The following is a 16,382-nucleotide window of genomic DNA, read 5'->3' as shown; positions in this document are numbered from 1 at the left end:
ACTTTTGAGTTAATTAAAAATGTATCAGCACAAACATGTTTGCCTTCCTTTTTCATCCTCAACTATGAGCTACACAAGCATTTTGGTCTTTAACAACAATGTGTAAATTTGGATTTTAATGTACATGTTTAAAGCTGCAACCGTCAATTTAATGCTTTCAGATGGATTGATCTGTCAATTTCTTTTTGAGTTTTTGAAGATATTTCACTATAATATGAAATAAAACCTTGAAAAATAGCAAATCCTTACTCTTGAAAAGCTGAAACAAGCAAATGGTGGGCAGATGTGTTTGACCTGTAACAAATACTCAAACTTAAAAATTTTTTAATTGACTTCAGGGCTTCAGCTTTCATTAATTTTTGTGCTTTTTGCTGCTACAACACTTAACCAGTAGTAACATGGCAGGACATTCAAAAAAGTCAAAATCCATTTGTATAGCTCAATTAAATCATCTAGATTTATTTCATTTCATTTACAAAAGCAAGCACTCACTTGCCGTCTAATTACATGATCATTTTACTGCAGCTGAACCAAAAACCCATTAATGTGGACCCCAAAAAGCTTGCATGTGATGTGAAAAAACAAGGCTGATTCATGGCAAGTATAAGCAGCCGCTTCACAATAAGGATGACATTCATGAAAGCTTGACTGCTCTCTGCTGCGTAAGCTAAGATATCCCAGACATAAAAGTTACTGCCAATGTTAAATAGTCAAATACATGTATTTTAATCACGTAATTTCTTACATTTGTACAATACATGTTTTTCTTATTTCGACAGTGTCTGAAAGACTTGAAAATGTACATTTCCATGACACCAACACGGAACAATTTTGGTAGCCACAATAAAATATGTAGTCACATCTGTAATGAAAGTGTTTCTATGACAGCAGAGTTTTACATAGCAAACAGGATAAGGAAAGCAACCATCAAACAGAACAGTCCCATGGCTTCAGACAGGGCAAATCCCAGGATGGCATATGAGAACAGCTGCTGCTTCAGAGATGGGTTCCTGCAAACAAGAGCAAATTATCAATACATCTATAGAAAAACAAAGTACACAACAGAAAACTAATGAGTAAACCTTTAAAAAATAATTTTGTAAAAACAAACCTAGCATAGCCAATGATGAGACTGCCGAACACTGTCCCAATACCAGCTCCAGATCCAGCGACTCCGACTGTGGCAGCTCCAGCTCCAATGAACTTGGCTGCAGTGTCAATGTCCCTGCTGATAGCACTGGTCTGGATGCCCCTCAGTGTGACCTGGGTGAGAGGGCTCTGTGGCATCACAGCAACACCGCTCTGGAGCACGATAAAATACAAACTGTAAGCTTTCATGTTTATAAATCAATACCATGAGACATGGCATTGAATTATTTTTCAGTCTGATCTGAAAGTTACAATACACATCTGTGATGAACATTTGGCATCATTTCTGACATTTAAAAACAGTACATGACTATAAACAAATCTGCCAACATTTGTTCTAAATAACCACGTAATAAAATGACAGTTGCAGTTCTGTTGAATTCCTTCTTACCTCTGTTTTGGTCTCAGGCCTGGACAGCACAGAGGCAGACAGGGGTCTGTAAAGAGCCCGGGAACCAGCACGGACCTGTGGCAACAGCACACATTTTGTTATACAAAACACACAAGCTCAGTAAGACATGAATCATATTGTTGGTCACTATTCCTAGTCTGCAGACACACGAGCAGGCAGAAGGCACCTTGAATGTCACTTTGTCAAACAGTGTCATTCACTGTAGTGTACACACTTGATGACCTGTGGCCTTTAATGTCTGACAGTACAGACTGTGCTGTCAAAGTCAGTCAGCTAACTTTTTGCTGTCTGTGGTGCCGCCAAATTGTACTGAACACTGACAGCAAGCATATGAGCAAATGGAACTATTGTACTTTAACCTGATTGGCCTGCTAGCACAACTATGACTAAAAATGTGACCTTGGGGGATGACTGTCAACCCAGGCTACATGTATTTAGAAGCCAAGAATGGCTAATTAGTCAAAGTGGTCGTAAGTGTATCAATTGCACAGCTCTGTGCACGGGGTTACAGGTGAACTGTGCACTAAATAGGGCTAACGGAGTCTTGCAATGACCTTAGCTAACGGCCATTGCAGAAAATGTCCGCTGTGCGCTCAAACAGAGGCACAGTGGCAGATTTAATAAGCTGACTTACGTGCACATCACTCATGAACATTAGAGCTGTATAGGAACCGTATAAAAAAAGGCCTGTCTGTCATTCTTATGCATTAGCGTGCTAGCTTATTGGCCTAGTCTGCAGATACCCTTGTCAGCTAGCTGCAGTCAAGTTCAACCAGAGGCCCACCGGATTTATTAGCAACACCAAGAAAGCAGGACTCAAAATTCACTACACGAAAACCATTAAACTCACCAGAGCCGGCGTGGAGACGAACTTTGCACAGGCGTACATTTTCTATTTTAGGTTGTTTTAACCGGTACGGTCAAATCTGGATGAAGCCCGGGTCTCTCTGAGGAAGGAAGACCGGAGAGAAGTAAGGTCAAACGAGTGTAAAAATGCTCCACAGAGAAAATAAAGGCATTCATATGCACATTCACATCCATTCTGCATGCCATCCTCACTTGTGCGCCGCAATGAGAAGTTAGGAGAGAGGATGAAAAGGGATTTGTAAGGATACGATTCTCATTCAAACTGCCATTACACACTTACCGACTGCAGAGGTCGAACCACAGTGGAAGAGTGCGCATGCGCGTTGTGACGTATGTAGAGTGCCCGGATGATGACAATGGAAGGTCATTTGACAGAAACTTTATTGAACAAGATCACAGCGACAATGTTCATTGCCAATACCAAATGTACCGTGTTAAGTGATGGATGCACTTGAATAGTGTGAATACAATTAGGAAGGATGATAAACACGTATTGTCATAAAATATTAAAATTATTTTCATGGAGAATAAAAAGGAATGTGGACCAAAAATAATTTAATATAAAGAGAAAATGACTAGTAGAGTAGAGGACAAAACAGGCAGGCTCCTGAGCAGTTTGCAGGCCCCAATTCAGTTACTAGACAAGTTAACCGAGGAGAAATTGAGGTGTGACAGCTGCACAATGACAGAAATAAGCACATATGAGTAAAGGCACTTAACAATTAATGACTGTAAGTATATATAATTAAAAATAAGAATAGATTATATTGAATCTATACTGAACCAATTAATCTCACAGTCAGCTAGCTTCACAACCAACAGAGATAAGCAGCAGCTACAGTTAGCAGCAGTCAGCCATCATTTTAGCAACATTAAAGCTAATCTGTCCATTGGGAAACTTTTGCAAATGCATAAAAATTGAGGCAGAGCAGCTGGAATACATCCGATGGAAATCCAAAATTGATTTTCTCAATGAAGTTTAATCCAGTTTAAGAATTTAAAAAAGTTATGTGACAGGTATGTGTTATTTATGTGACATAATAACATGCGTTACCTGCTGAGATCCTATCCGCGGACTTAAGTTACGTTTAAGTTAAGTTTGCAGAATCAGGGCACAGAATGACTGATGCAATTATTTCAAGGTCAAATAATTCATGTTTGCCATTACATATGTATCAATACAACATACACTGTCTTACTGCTGTTAATACTTAGCAGTGCAGCTGAGGCTGAAAAATTCTCTCTGAAAACATACACCACTTACTCCTGTTTGAGTGACATTATCCAAGGACTACACTGCCAAGTAGCTATGGGAAATCATTTACTGTTTTTTGTTATTGTTGTTGTTTTAAAGATGAACATTAGTAGAAACAAATGAGCTTGGGGCTGAGTGCCACAGACAGGATAGGAAAGAAGGACTGTATTGATAGATGGATGATACATTGTTGGTAACTGTTGAAATAACAACTAGTGGCCATCTTGTGATTGCCATTATTACACTAACACATGAGTGCTGAATACTCATGGGTCGGACCATGTCCATCTTCAATATTGGCCCTGATTTTGATCACAGATAATTGCCTGCCTCAAACTTTATGGCAACAATCATTAGATACTATGCTTTCTTGGTGCATATTTCCAAGCAAATTTGCAGTTAATCACATTACCACAAATCATCTGACACACAATGAATCTGTTACCCCCGGGGCTCCTGAGTGTCTGGGGCCCTGGGGCAGGTCGGTAATCCAGCTGGTTTAGCTTTGCTCCAAAGATTCATATTTATTTGGATTCCCAAAAGGCAATACAGTGTTTGTTTTGTGAGGCCAGGAACTGGGATGAATAGGGTGTCTTTTTTGGTTCAGCAACTACGTCTGTGTGTATTTTCTCCCCAAAACAAAACTTTATTTCAAATTCTAGTGGAGATCCCAGTGTCCAAGAACACCAGTTATGTCAGGCTAAGTTTTGGGGTTTATGAAAAAAATGTTTTATAAGATAGAAAGGGATCTGGAATATTTAATAATTGAGGGAATAGCCCAGCTATAAAAAAAACAAAACAAAACATGGACCCTTTGGTCAGTGTCAATAAGCATCATATGTAATAGCTTCAATGTAGAGTGAAAACAATCAAATGAACAATATGACTGTAATACCTACAGAAAGTGTCGAATATGATTTTTTTTCCAAAATCGAAAGCTTCATAAAAAGGAAGCTAGCAGTTTTAAGTGGATACTTTATTTATTTTAAGTGGCATTCACAGTGATAACTCAAAATGACAAAACACTGAGTTTTGAGTATGAATGGGTCATTGATAATATTCATTATTCCTTGTAGGCTGATTGTAAGGCCACATGACTTGAATTTGTGTACCATTACGCAAATGACTCAACTTAACTTGAGAAAGGTGCTACAGACTTTTAGGGGAATTTATTCAGAAATGAACGTGTTTTAATAGCAAAGAAGGAATCAGTCTATATGTAAAGTGCGACACCCATTTTCAAATGTCCGTGCACATCAACAGTCGACCTTGACTCAACTGTGGGAACAAAGATCTGTTCAATAGCTGTAAATTGTTCAATTCTTCAAACCAGGAAACAGTGGTATTTTAGATGAGGATAGCGTGATTCGAACTAGTTCACAAAAGACCATGTGCTTCCCTTTCCTGTGTATTTGAGTACAGGGACAGTCAACAGCACATTCATACCTTTTTCAGTGGGTAAAGAAAGTAGCTGGAAAAAGGAGAAATATGTGTTCAAAAGCATTTTATTTTTATATCACACTGTGATTAGCGCGGCACCTGCAAAGAGAAAAATCTGACATCTAAGATATGATTTTCTTTTTTTGAAAATGGCCTTCATCTTGTGGCTGCAGGAGAAGCCGAATTTCAACTAGTTTTACAAAATGAGTTTTTCCCTCATAACAAAACCTGCCCGCCACTGTCCACTACTATCACCTGTTGTGGTGTGAATTTAACACTCTGCCCGGAGGGACTGATGGCTCGGGGCCCTGTCGGTGCTTCTCACCGGCTGCTGGTGGAGCTGTAGGCTACCAGCACCGGGCGGATTTGTAATCGTGATGAATGACTCCACAGCAGCTGGTCTGTGATGGAAAGGTAATGAGCACAGGGAGTCTGCCTTTGCTGCATGCTGGAATGTCCCAGTGACTCCTCAGGTATGATCGCTTCAGTTTTACAGACTGCGAACATGAAGCAGCCACAGATTCTCCACTGACCTCACTGTGGAGGAACAGTCAGGAGATCATGAACCAGAGACACTGACGAAGAAAGTAAAAGAGCTTATAGAATTAAAAGCACAAAACAGCATTTCTTCTTTATCCTTCTCTATTCTATACTTTTGTTCTCAGTTCAGTTCTATTATGGTATTTCCAATTCAATTTTATTCTACTCTATCCCATTCTATGATGTTATATCATATTTTAGAGTACCCTATCCCATTAAATCATGTTCTATTCTACTCTATTCTATAATGTTCAGTTCTGTTGTATTTTGTTACATCACATCAAATTAAGTTCTGTTCTATTCAAATCTATTTTAAAGCATATACACAGCTCAAACCAAACGTCTGTATTGTAATGCCAGAAAACAAATACAATACAATCTGATAAAACTGAACCCCATCTCAAGTTGTTTGCGTATCATAAAGCCGCAAACCTGTTTGTGCATCATCATATGTGAAGTCCGGCCTGAGGCTGAAAATAGCTTGAATATGCAAGAACGTGTTAGTTTCCCTAAAGGTCCAGCAGAGGGTGCAATAGGGTCTAATGTGATCACAGCCTTTGTTGCCAGGTTCAGAGTAACTACACAAAAGAGATGAGAAACACAGACTTCGCACAACAGCATTGCTCTAAAATTCCCTTGCAGATAAACCGGACCAGACCAAAGGTTTTGCTCTTGATATACACCTTAATAATTATCCCACTGGTCAAATACTTTTAACACACTGTTGTGAGAATATAACCTCTTAATCTTCCTGTTAATGATGTGAGAAGAGAGAGCTTTGAAAGCGTCATGACATATTTTTAATTGTACACTGCTGATATCGTGTTTCTGTTAATGCAAATGTAAAATGTAAGAATGTATTGTCGGCTGAGAGTAAGGCAGCCACTTATAGGTCAGAGCCAGCCGTATGATAAAACACGAAGATTTACAATATATTAATTGCAGGACGGCACATATCAAAGTGGCCGTTAACTACCTGAGGTCAATGTCATACTGTCTAATTAACCGGGCAGCGGCTGTGTGGTCCTACATGGCTGTGGAAGGTGGAGAGAGCAGCCGATCTCACGCACCCCCACCACCACCACCCTTTACCCACCTTTTACTTCCTCCCATTCAGAGGCACGCACGCACTCGCTGTCTGAGTTGCATAGAACACTGAGACATTCCATTTGCATGCCCGCCCCATCAAGCTGGATGCACTCAGACTGGTAATAAAAGGCATTGACCCCCTTAACCTTTATGAATTACAATTTGTGCCTGCAGCACGTCCTGTCAGAGGCCTCAGAAAAGCAGGCACCTCAGCCAGGGTGTGTGCGTGTTGTTTTGCAGTTGTTAAGGAGAGGGGAAAAGGTTTTTACAGCTCCTCGTCGGAGCTCCTGACAAGCAGGGAGGAGGCGGTCTGACAGGAGAAGCAGGGTAGGGAGGGACTGCAGCGCTGCTGATGGCTCCATGCTAATCTCCATTTCTGGATGCTGCACGAAACTACTGAGGCTCCTTTTCTTTGTCAAGACCAAGGATACACAGCCTGTAGGGCTGCAGTTCATCTGCGTTCTACATCTGACTTCTTACTCTGCCGCACATCACTCGAGGCAGTTGCCTCTCTATAAAGAATTAACTAAAGCTGCTAATAAAAAATCAGATAAACATCTGTCTTGGCTTGCATGATGTCTCTTCTAAAAAGGAATTGAAGCCCAACACTTGTTGACTGTTTTGGTAAATACAAATGAAGAGGAATAAACTACAGAACATTACAAAAAAGCAGCCTAGACTTACAGTAACTAAGTAAACAACTTAACATGCATTTGCATGACGAACTGATAATCCCACCGGACACTTGTACTTATTTGGTTGAGCTTTACCTGTGTCTCACTGAGATCAAAATCTCTACTGCAGGGGAAAAAAAAAACTCTGAATAGATTACATTTATACAGCATCACAACGAGAAAATTAATTAACATTGAACAGTCATTGCACACATACATGTTCACTCACATTCCCCTATTGGGGAAGCATAATGATTAGTTTGAATTTGGTTTAAACTTTATTCTTTGTATTTTGTACTGGTTCCATTCATATTTTGCTAAATAAATCATTGATAAAACTCAGCCAGAAAGATGTGATAAAAAAAACAGTAATATTTCTATTGTTTTGACAGATGACTGTGATTTGATTCACGAATAGTCAGATTTCGGCATCACAGTTTTCTAAATGCTGACTTTTGGGGGGCCAGTGTCGATTGCAATACTTGTGACATATGCAACAGAGGTTTATATTATGTTTTATATAAATGCAAGTTTAACAATAAACTTTTTCACTTCACTTGGAATCTAATAATTATAAATTACCCCAAGCATCTGTTTCGCATTATAAACTTGAGAAAAAACTTTTGTATCAGATGACATCTATACCAATAAATCTGTGATAGGTCAATATCTCGTGAGGATAAGGATTTAAATTTCACTGTAAAAACTATTAAAGTGAAGTGTTGGGGTCTGTCCCAGACAAACCTTTCTTAAATCTGGATAACAAGATTTGAACACCAGGGAATAAATGCAGCATTACATTACTTGGTTATAATGCTGTTTTGACACAGATTTGGCTTTTATCTTCAGATTGCTATTTCTATGATTTGGATATTGCACTTTGTCAAATCATGACTTCATACATTTTTCAATAAACTGCGCAGCCCAACATGTAACCCCCCCTACCTTGAATGGCATTGTGATAATTCAGGTAATTATAACAAATTAAACCTTTTAAGCCCAAACTTTAATAAATATCACTGTAGAATTATAATTTTGATCACAGCAGACTCTTAGTTGTTTAATGGTGGTACTTTCATTTTTATTAGGTTCCCAGAGATGTACACGAGGACTGAGCCTCAGAAACTTGTCAGTGTAATTTGTATTTCTTTATGATGTGACATAGAGGCTACATCACTTTTAAACATTAGTCTTTATGGCAGTGGGTTATGAAAGGACTTATTCAAATTGTATTTATTGCAATTTACAGTCTACATTTTAGTGCAATGTAGTAGATGTTCAATAAATTATCATAAGAAACCCTTACAAATAACCAGTAAATCTAAAAAATATGCCGTGCCATTTCTCCTGGGTGGCACTGATGATAATTACAACAGTGATTATCATTCACCATGATAACACTTGCAGCTTTATTCCCCTGAACAGGTGGAAAATCAGGTGGAAAACTGAATCCAGGTCAGTCGTTTTTAAGACCTGCACACAGACCGCAGTGCCGCAGAGACTCGGCTTGTGAAATCTTTTCAGAAAAACAAGTTTCTTTAACCTGCGTGGGTCACGCGGAGAACCTGAGAACCCTTTTCACTGAGAGTGTAGACAGCCTTCAAGCAGCTGGTCCAATAATCCACAGTAGGAGTAGACAGGCAGATATCTGATACAGCTGGAAATCATCCCACAGAAATGCAACGAGCGTTCTTTATCTCTGAAAGATTTAAAGGACATTAGCATTCGCAAAATTGATTTTTCAGCAAATCCATAATAACACTGATCTTTGTGCTGCTGGTGAGCAGAGCAGTTGCAAGTGGTCTAAGAAATGCTGAGGCTTGCAGTATCATTAGTCTTTATCCTGACTTTTTAGCTAAGTCCGTAACACCTCTGTATCCACTGGACGCCCTCTGCTTAGGTATGTTCAACTCAGACAGAGAGATTTTGCTAAATAATTCCTCAGCAGCCCCACCATCATACTAATACTGGCTGTATTCCAAATCAAGCTTAAAACTGACATTACGTTCGCACAAACACTGAGGTGAACTGAGCTTTATTCCTCTTTCCTTCCTCTGTTTAACATCAGGAAATTCAGGCGGTGACTGTGTGAACAGGAGCGTGGCTGACAGGGGCAGCCGTGCGATGATTGGTTTACGGATCTGCGCTTTTTCTTGTGACTTCAAGGTCACTGAGATTTACAATCAAATGGCTTATGACACTTTAGTAAAAAAGCCACCCAGAGCTGATGACAGGAAAAGAAAACGAGCCGGCCACTTTCAAGGGATCTGCTTGACCTCACACTGTGGTCCATTACTAGGATGCACTGTTGTCTGTTTTTATTATAACATCGAACAAAGACATGCACGTTAGTTTTAGCAGACAGAAGGTTGTTAAGGACGGCATATGGAGGGTGGATTTGATAGACAGACACTATATGGTGCACACAGTATAGTAGATTAGAAGAACGGTGTGTTTGAAGCTCCAATCAAACTGCAGTTACAGACTACTACACAAAAGAGCAATTAAATATGATTTAAAGGCCACTCTGTAATGGCAGTGTGCTGCCCCCTGTTGAAATATTATTGCCCTACTACTTACTGTTGTAGGTGGTGAATTAGTGTGCTGTTCTGTCTAGTTTGGTTTATTTCAGTCTTAGTTCTTAAATATAATGCTTCTGATTTGAATATATGTGAATTTGGAGGCTGTCAAGGCTTTGTTCTTTTGTGAAACTAAATAAATCTATATTTCAAAATCACAATGCTTTCATTAACCCTTACAAGTATTTTCCATCAAGATGCCTCTCTTTAACTATTGTAAAAAGAAAATATATCTACATGCAAGCACGAAAATGAACACAAGCTTTGTTTCAATCATTAACGGAATTTCATTACTGGATGTGAGACTTGTTACACATAAGCTGAAATCGAAGGCATGTTTACTTTGCACTCATATGGAACGCTGTTGATTTTTATGGGGCGCATATGGCTGCGTTTTATTGTGCTCAATTAAACTGCTTTAAACTAGGATTAACTTTTTGGAGTTATACAACGTCTCCTCACTTCCAGCGGCTCGCCGCGCGCCTGCTGCAAACGTCTCCTAAGCGCCGCTCACAGATTCGGGGTGTCAAATATGAAGCTGTCACAACAATGTTAAGCGAAAGAGCCCTTCCTGCTTTTAATGGCCTGACCTACATCCCAGTTCAGAGAGCTAATAAAGGCAGTCTGGTGTAGGTCCTGGTGCTGCACAATGTCACTCACAGATCCCCAACTCAGCAAGATCCGGAATGCTCAATTAGTTGCTTTTATAGGCCCCATTAATATGCATTAACTCGCTTTGCAATGTACGAGCAGAGACAAACAGTCGCTGGTATCAGCCAGGTAACAGATTTTTCTTTACCCTTTCTCTACACTTTATTAAACATTTCGCCATCATAAAAACCTTTGTAGAAATAAAAAGCAAGCAGAACTGGAGCATAATTAAGTTTAGGACAAAATGCAGTGCTGGAATGTAACTATAAAGTATCTCAGCACAAATTTGATGTACTTTACTTGATTCATGATGCTACTTTGTACTTCTGTTCCAATGCTTTTCAGAGTGATATGTTGTGAAGCTCGAATAAATAATTGACTTTCTTGTGATTTTTCAACCAAACATGCCAAACTTTTACTTCCAGTGTATACAATGTAACTATTTGATACTTAAGTGATAATTAACTAAATATTTAGGGTTTTGGCAAATTAAAAAATACATCTGAATATGAAAATGTATTCAAGTTAGTTAGCAAGTACTTTTACTTGAGTAACATTTTAATTGCAGCCACTTTTGATTGTAATGGAGTACTTTTTGATTACACATTTGCTGCTTTTAATGAGGATCTGGATTATTCCAGTCATAATATGTGTTTTTAAACCTAAAGTGAGAATGCAGACCTAGTGTAAAAACAATACAACACAACAGCTATAGGAAACATTAACATTCACATATAATCACTCAGCCTGCCACTGCTCCACTCGAACCAAGACAACAGATAGCTCACCACAGAAACCTTCACAATCTGGTACCACTCCTCCCACACAATAAACCGATCTGGCACACAGCAAGCTGAATCAATCATGGCACTTTATTATCCTGTCACTAGTCTGCTTCCTGCAAGTGTGTTTACCCTGTCCATGGCCCTGCGATTGTGGCTGTTCAGTGTACATTAAGACAGACATAATTGAGATTGTGGGCGGCCGAAAGTGCAGGGCTCAACCTGTTGTCGTTAATCTGTCATATTGTCGAGAGTCACAGCAGCAGCGACCTATTGGAGGCTCCACCTTGGAGGCACGGCTGACGGCGCTTTGTTGTTCATGGCAGAGGGCCTCACCTATTTTAACTTTATTGGTTTGCCACCAACGGAGAACCATAGAAAGCGTAATCTATTGCCCAACCTCTGACTTCAATTTCTTTGCTCCGCTCCTAATCCATGTTAGGTACTTTATGATGAGGAGTGGCTCTCTTAAAACTCATCACCTTGACATTATATGCTGGTATTCATGATTTGAGTGATTAAGGATAAGGCTGGGTCTCCAATTCTAAAGTGTTATGATGAAAAATAAGTCGAAAAACTCAACGGAGCAAACAGCCATGCCCAGCATAATGAAAGCTTGATACTACTCTTTGTAATATACGAAATTATACAGGCAATCAATTTGAATTAATTGGTAACCCTTCAGATAGCAGCAGACTCTTTTTAAATTAGATTACTGATGGCTGCGCTGAAAATTTGCCTTCACTTTGTATAAATTAAAGCTCTGGAAAAGCATTTACAAAATAACAAGATATAAATGAATGCAATCGTACTGTTGGAAAAGGTGCTTTTTACAATCACACAACATATTAGAAATAATAGCTAAATCTTGCCGCAGCGGTGTGTTATTAATTACCTGGCAAATAGGACCTGTCTGTTTTCAGACTGAGTTATAGTGGTGGTGAGAGATCACCAAAGAAAATTAAACAGCAATCAAAATACATTTCTATCATCATAATTCTGATTGTAAGGATCACCTTTCCCAAGAAGGCTCAGAGCAGCACTACAAATCCCACATTTCATTAAGTAGCTCAATTTGAGGGCGTTCATATTTTATATTTATGTCGTATTACAGCCGCATCATACATGTATCCTGCATTCTTGTTATTTCTGGTGCGCATCATGATTTATTAGACACAGAAATATGAGAATGCTGCCATGGAAGTGAATTTAATTGATAGTTAGAGAAGAGCTGTAATCTGTGGCATCCTCTGTGCAGAGCAGAACGATATGTTTACACCAATAACACAGAGCTTCCGTGATTTTTTTTTTTTTAATCACATCATGCATGCCTTTTAGTCAGCTTTGATTCTGCACTGCAAAAATTCAAAATGCAATCGCTTAAAACTCAAAGAGAACGTAAGTATCCTGCTCTGCATCTTCAGAATGTGGCTTCTTTTATAGCGGGGAGGTTATATCAGCCTGGAGACCCATAAGTTATGAAATGTCAGGATCCTATGCATTCTAATTGAGTGTGGAACAGTTAATGGCTGTGGAAATTCAGCCACTTGACGTCTTATTCCCCTGTGCGCTGTTTCACAGCCAAGCCCATGAGCCTCAATTAAATGACAAAATGGGCCCATTCTTGAAAATAACAACAATAAAAACACAAGCCTATGTAGCAATAATATCAGGTCTCACCTTGAATCAACAATGGTCACAGCTTGCAAATGGCTAAACAGAGACACTGTGATTAGAGCAGAGACAGGGGGCCCCATGTGAGATGTTCCTTAGCAGCTTAACAGGGGAGTATACAGTAGTGGGGCTGCAGCTAACGATTATATTCATTATAGATTAATCGTTTGGGCCATAACATTTCTGAAAAAAGTAAAAAAAAAAAGAAAAAAAAAAGCCCAATATAACATCATAATAATGTCTTTTAATTTCTGGTATTGCCTGACCGAAAGAACAAAACAACAGTATATTCAGTTTAAAATCAAAGAACACAAAGAAAACCTGCAAATATTTAAATTTGAATAAATGGCATTTTTGCTGGAAGCCTTACTTAAGCAAGAAATTGATTATCAAAATTATCATTTCACAAATCTACTTTTTTTTATCGATTCCAATCAAATCTGCCTGTACTGACACTGATGTCAATACCAGAGTTCTTTGTCCATGAATATCATTATATTATTGCTAATTCACTTGTTAATTGGTTGGTTTGTGTGCAGGATTACACAAAGACCAGACAACAGATTCCATGTTTGAATGATCTGTCTTGGCCTAGAATTGGCTTCATCACCTTTGGGTGTGGAATCAAAATAAGGGAATGGATTGAGGATTTTTTCTCACTTTCTCTCTTTGTAAAAAGGAAACAAAACAAAACAAAACACTTTACATGTATTAATCACTTTTTTATTGACCTTATGTGGGTGGATTGTCTTTTTTCATCTCAGTGCCTCTTTGGCTAATATCATGTTGAGAAATGGATCGGCTCCAAGCATAACACAGAGGTTCCACAGACTCTTTTTAACATTGCAATATGGGTGTTATTTTTTGAAATAATGCATGGATCTTGATGGAAAAAAATCATGCATATTTAGGTAGCTGGTATCTGTGAGTGAGTCCCATTCAATGCAGATCCTAGTAAAAATCTATTTGTCTTCCACAGAACAATGTAGATTATGATTCCATCTGCATTGTTTTGTTGTTGGCTGTCAGAGAGCTGGTGATCTTAAATTACGGTGAAGCACTTATGTGGAATGTACAGGTCTACCAAGTTTGGAATTGGATTAGCCTTGAATTCATTAAAGGGGACTGTTGGGACTTGGCGGAGGTATGCACTCTACTCAGTGCCAGTGCCAACTGGCATTACCACACAACACTACTTATTAAAAGAAAAATGCATAACAAATGAAAACATATTCCAATGCATTTGATTTAAACTGTAGGTTAAGTAAGCTTCACATAGAAACAGGTGTACAGAAAAAGAAATCGCATGGTAACTTCTTAAATGTTTTGAAAGACTTGAACAAATCAAGTGCATAGTAATGCATTACCAACTACTAGTGAGTACATATGTATATATGAGTTCAAAACTACACAAAAATACATTTCAGTGAGTGCAATGGGAAACTGACATTCAATCAATCAGACTATGTAATGCAAACTAATGGATTGGTACATGGATCTTTGACATCAGTGAATTGCATCAGAACCAAACACTTAGATTGGACTGTTCACGATTTTAATTCAAATAGTTGCCGTCAATTGAATGATTAAATCATCCTTTCAGCTCTATGATCTACTGTTAATGTAGTATATGTAAACAACATGTTGAAATATGTTTTTGAATAAATAAGAAAGGGATCTAATTACTTAAACTTCGAGCTGACAGACAGCAGGTAAAACTCGGGCTGTACCCACAGGACTAGCAGACGTTTGTGCCAGAATCAGGCCTACTTTTTCTACCAAACTAGATCATGTCCCAAAAATATATCCCCCCCAAATACTTAAAGTTACCTATGTGTTCCTGAGTAAAACTTTTAAAATCCAGAATCAATAGCGCCTAAACCTTTTTCCCATTTCCAGCAGATGTCTGCAATCTATAAATACACATGGAGCATGTCCTATTAAATCCTGTGATATGGTGAGGGGCTAAATATTGACCCAATCCTGATTGGAGTACATTTTTTTCACATCCTTGCTTATTGTTTTTATGACTCTTTGACTTTAACCCCTTTACTGCTTCACTGATTTCACGCAACAAACAATAGCTTTTCAATAATTCAATTTATGGCTCACCATAAATGGAATTCAAAGGACAATGCTGTTGCAAATGAACACGGACGATGCTTTTGGCTCCAGCGACGGCGCATTTGCCAGAGGAAAGCGAGAATATTTATTTTACGGTTGCCTCACATTCCCATTAAAACGAGGAAGCTACATTTCCAAGCGTGTGGTATAAATGTAATATACAGAGTTAAAAGAGACAGATGGTGGAGTGAAACTCTCATGTGGCAACGCTGTGTGATGGTACCACTGCAGCCAGTGCCAATGAAGAAATCCGCCCAACACCATCCAAGGCCAGATTACTTCTATTAATACATGTTCATGTGCCCACTCACATACATGTTCAGTCCTGATACACATGTGGCCACAGCTCGTTCATCATTTATTGTTAACGTTGAAATACTTAGAAGTGATGTGCGGGAATGGATCTGAGACACAAGCACAGAAATGAATTACCCACCTATTTATTCATTCAGGCCTTTCTGTCAATCACCGCAATAATCAGAACTAACTCATTCAAATTTTGAGAAAATGAAGGATGCATTCCTTCCAATTTTCAATTTGGAAGTGGCAACTATGGCCATGATGAATGTCTGAATAGTCCATCTTCTTCCTCTCATTTCTCCTAACCTTTCCTGACAGCTTAGATATTGCCTACCTGGTAATTTGCTCTACAATAATTGTTACTGTGAGATTTCCCCCCAGCCTTTAACAAGGATTCTTAACACCCTCTGTAGGTGACAAAATGCAATTACAAACACAAGTGCCCCATCGTGACTGGTCATCAGCAGCTGCCACCTCCATTCCCCAGCACCAACTGGTTCCATTAATGGAGAAAAAAAACAAAAGACATGCAGACTGATTCAGCGAACATTTGCTCCAAATAAAACTTTAATTAAAAGATATGGAGCTGTTTTATTGATTAACAACATCAGTGATTAAAGTGAACGGCTGACATTTTTTTCCAGGCTCGCTGTTCTGTTCCCTCTCAGAGATCATTTATTTGTTGTTTATTGATAAGTGTGTTTGATGAATGCAGATGCGGCCGTTCGGAGAGCGGGCATGCTGATGGAGCGATCATATTGTGCGAAACACCAGGCTCGGGCAAGAACAGCTGTTGCGGCTCCATCCGCTGGGACGCCATGTTTCACCACCAACCCGAGTGCACAT

At 38.9% G+C, this 16,382-nt stretch overlaps 1 protein-coding gene across 2 annotated transcripts; it reads right to left on the bottom strand.

Moving 5' to 3' along the window:
* Positions 1-439: 439 nt before the first annotated feature.
* Positions 440-2,768, bottom strand: atp5mc3a (ATP synthase membrane subunit c locus 3a). 2 transcript variants are annotated; one of them, XM_037108870.1, is made up of 5 exons: positions 2,709-2,768; positions 2,412-2,508; positions 1,541-1,615; positions 1,112-1,302; positions 440-1,010 (listed from the first exon to the last, which is right to left on the bottom strand). In XM_037108870.1, exons 2-5 carry the CDS (start codon positions 2,448-2,450, stop codon positions 896-898), a joined length of 420 nt encoding a protein of 139 aa, XP_036964765.1. In that variant the 5' UTR covers positions 2,451-2,508; positions 2,709-2,768; the 3' UTR covers positions 440-895. The 2 variants fall into 2 exon arrangements, with proteins under 2 accessions (XP_036964765.1, XP_036964766.1); XM_037108871.1 differs by having other exon boundaries at positions 2,621-2,741.
* Positions 2,769-16,382: the final 13,614 nt, after the last annotated feature.

The sequence above is a fragment of the Acanthopagrus latus genome, chromosome 9, assembly GCF_904848185.1.
Source record: "Acanthopagrus latus isolate v.2019 chromosome 9, fAcaLat1.1, whole genome shotgun sequence".
Classification (NCBI taxonomy): Eukaryota; Metazoa; Chordata; class Actinopteri; order Spariformes; family Sparidae; genus Acanthopagrus; species Acanthopagrus latus.
Note: the sequence above shows the minus strand (reverse complement) of the source record. Positions and strands in the feature narration are given on the sequence as shown.

Coding starts and splice junctions, on each gene's coding strand:
- atp5mc3a (XM_037108870.1), bottom strand. CDS start 2,450: ATGTACGCCTGTGCAAAGTTCGTCTCCACGCCGGCTCTG. Junction 1,303..1,540: donor GGCCTGAGACCAAAACAGAG/GTAAGAAGGAAT, acceptor ATCGTGCTCCAG/AGCGGTGTTGCTGTGATGCC. Junction 1,011..1,111: donor CTCATCATTGGCTATGCTAG/GTTTGTTTTTAC, acceptor TCTTGTTTGCAG/GAACCCATCTCTGAAGCAGC.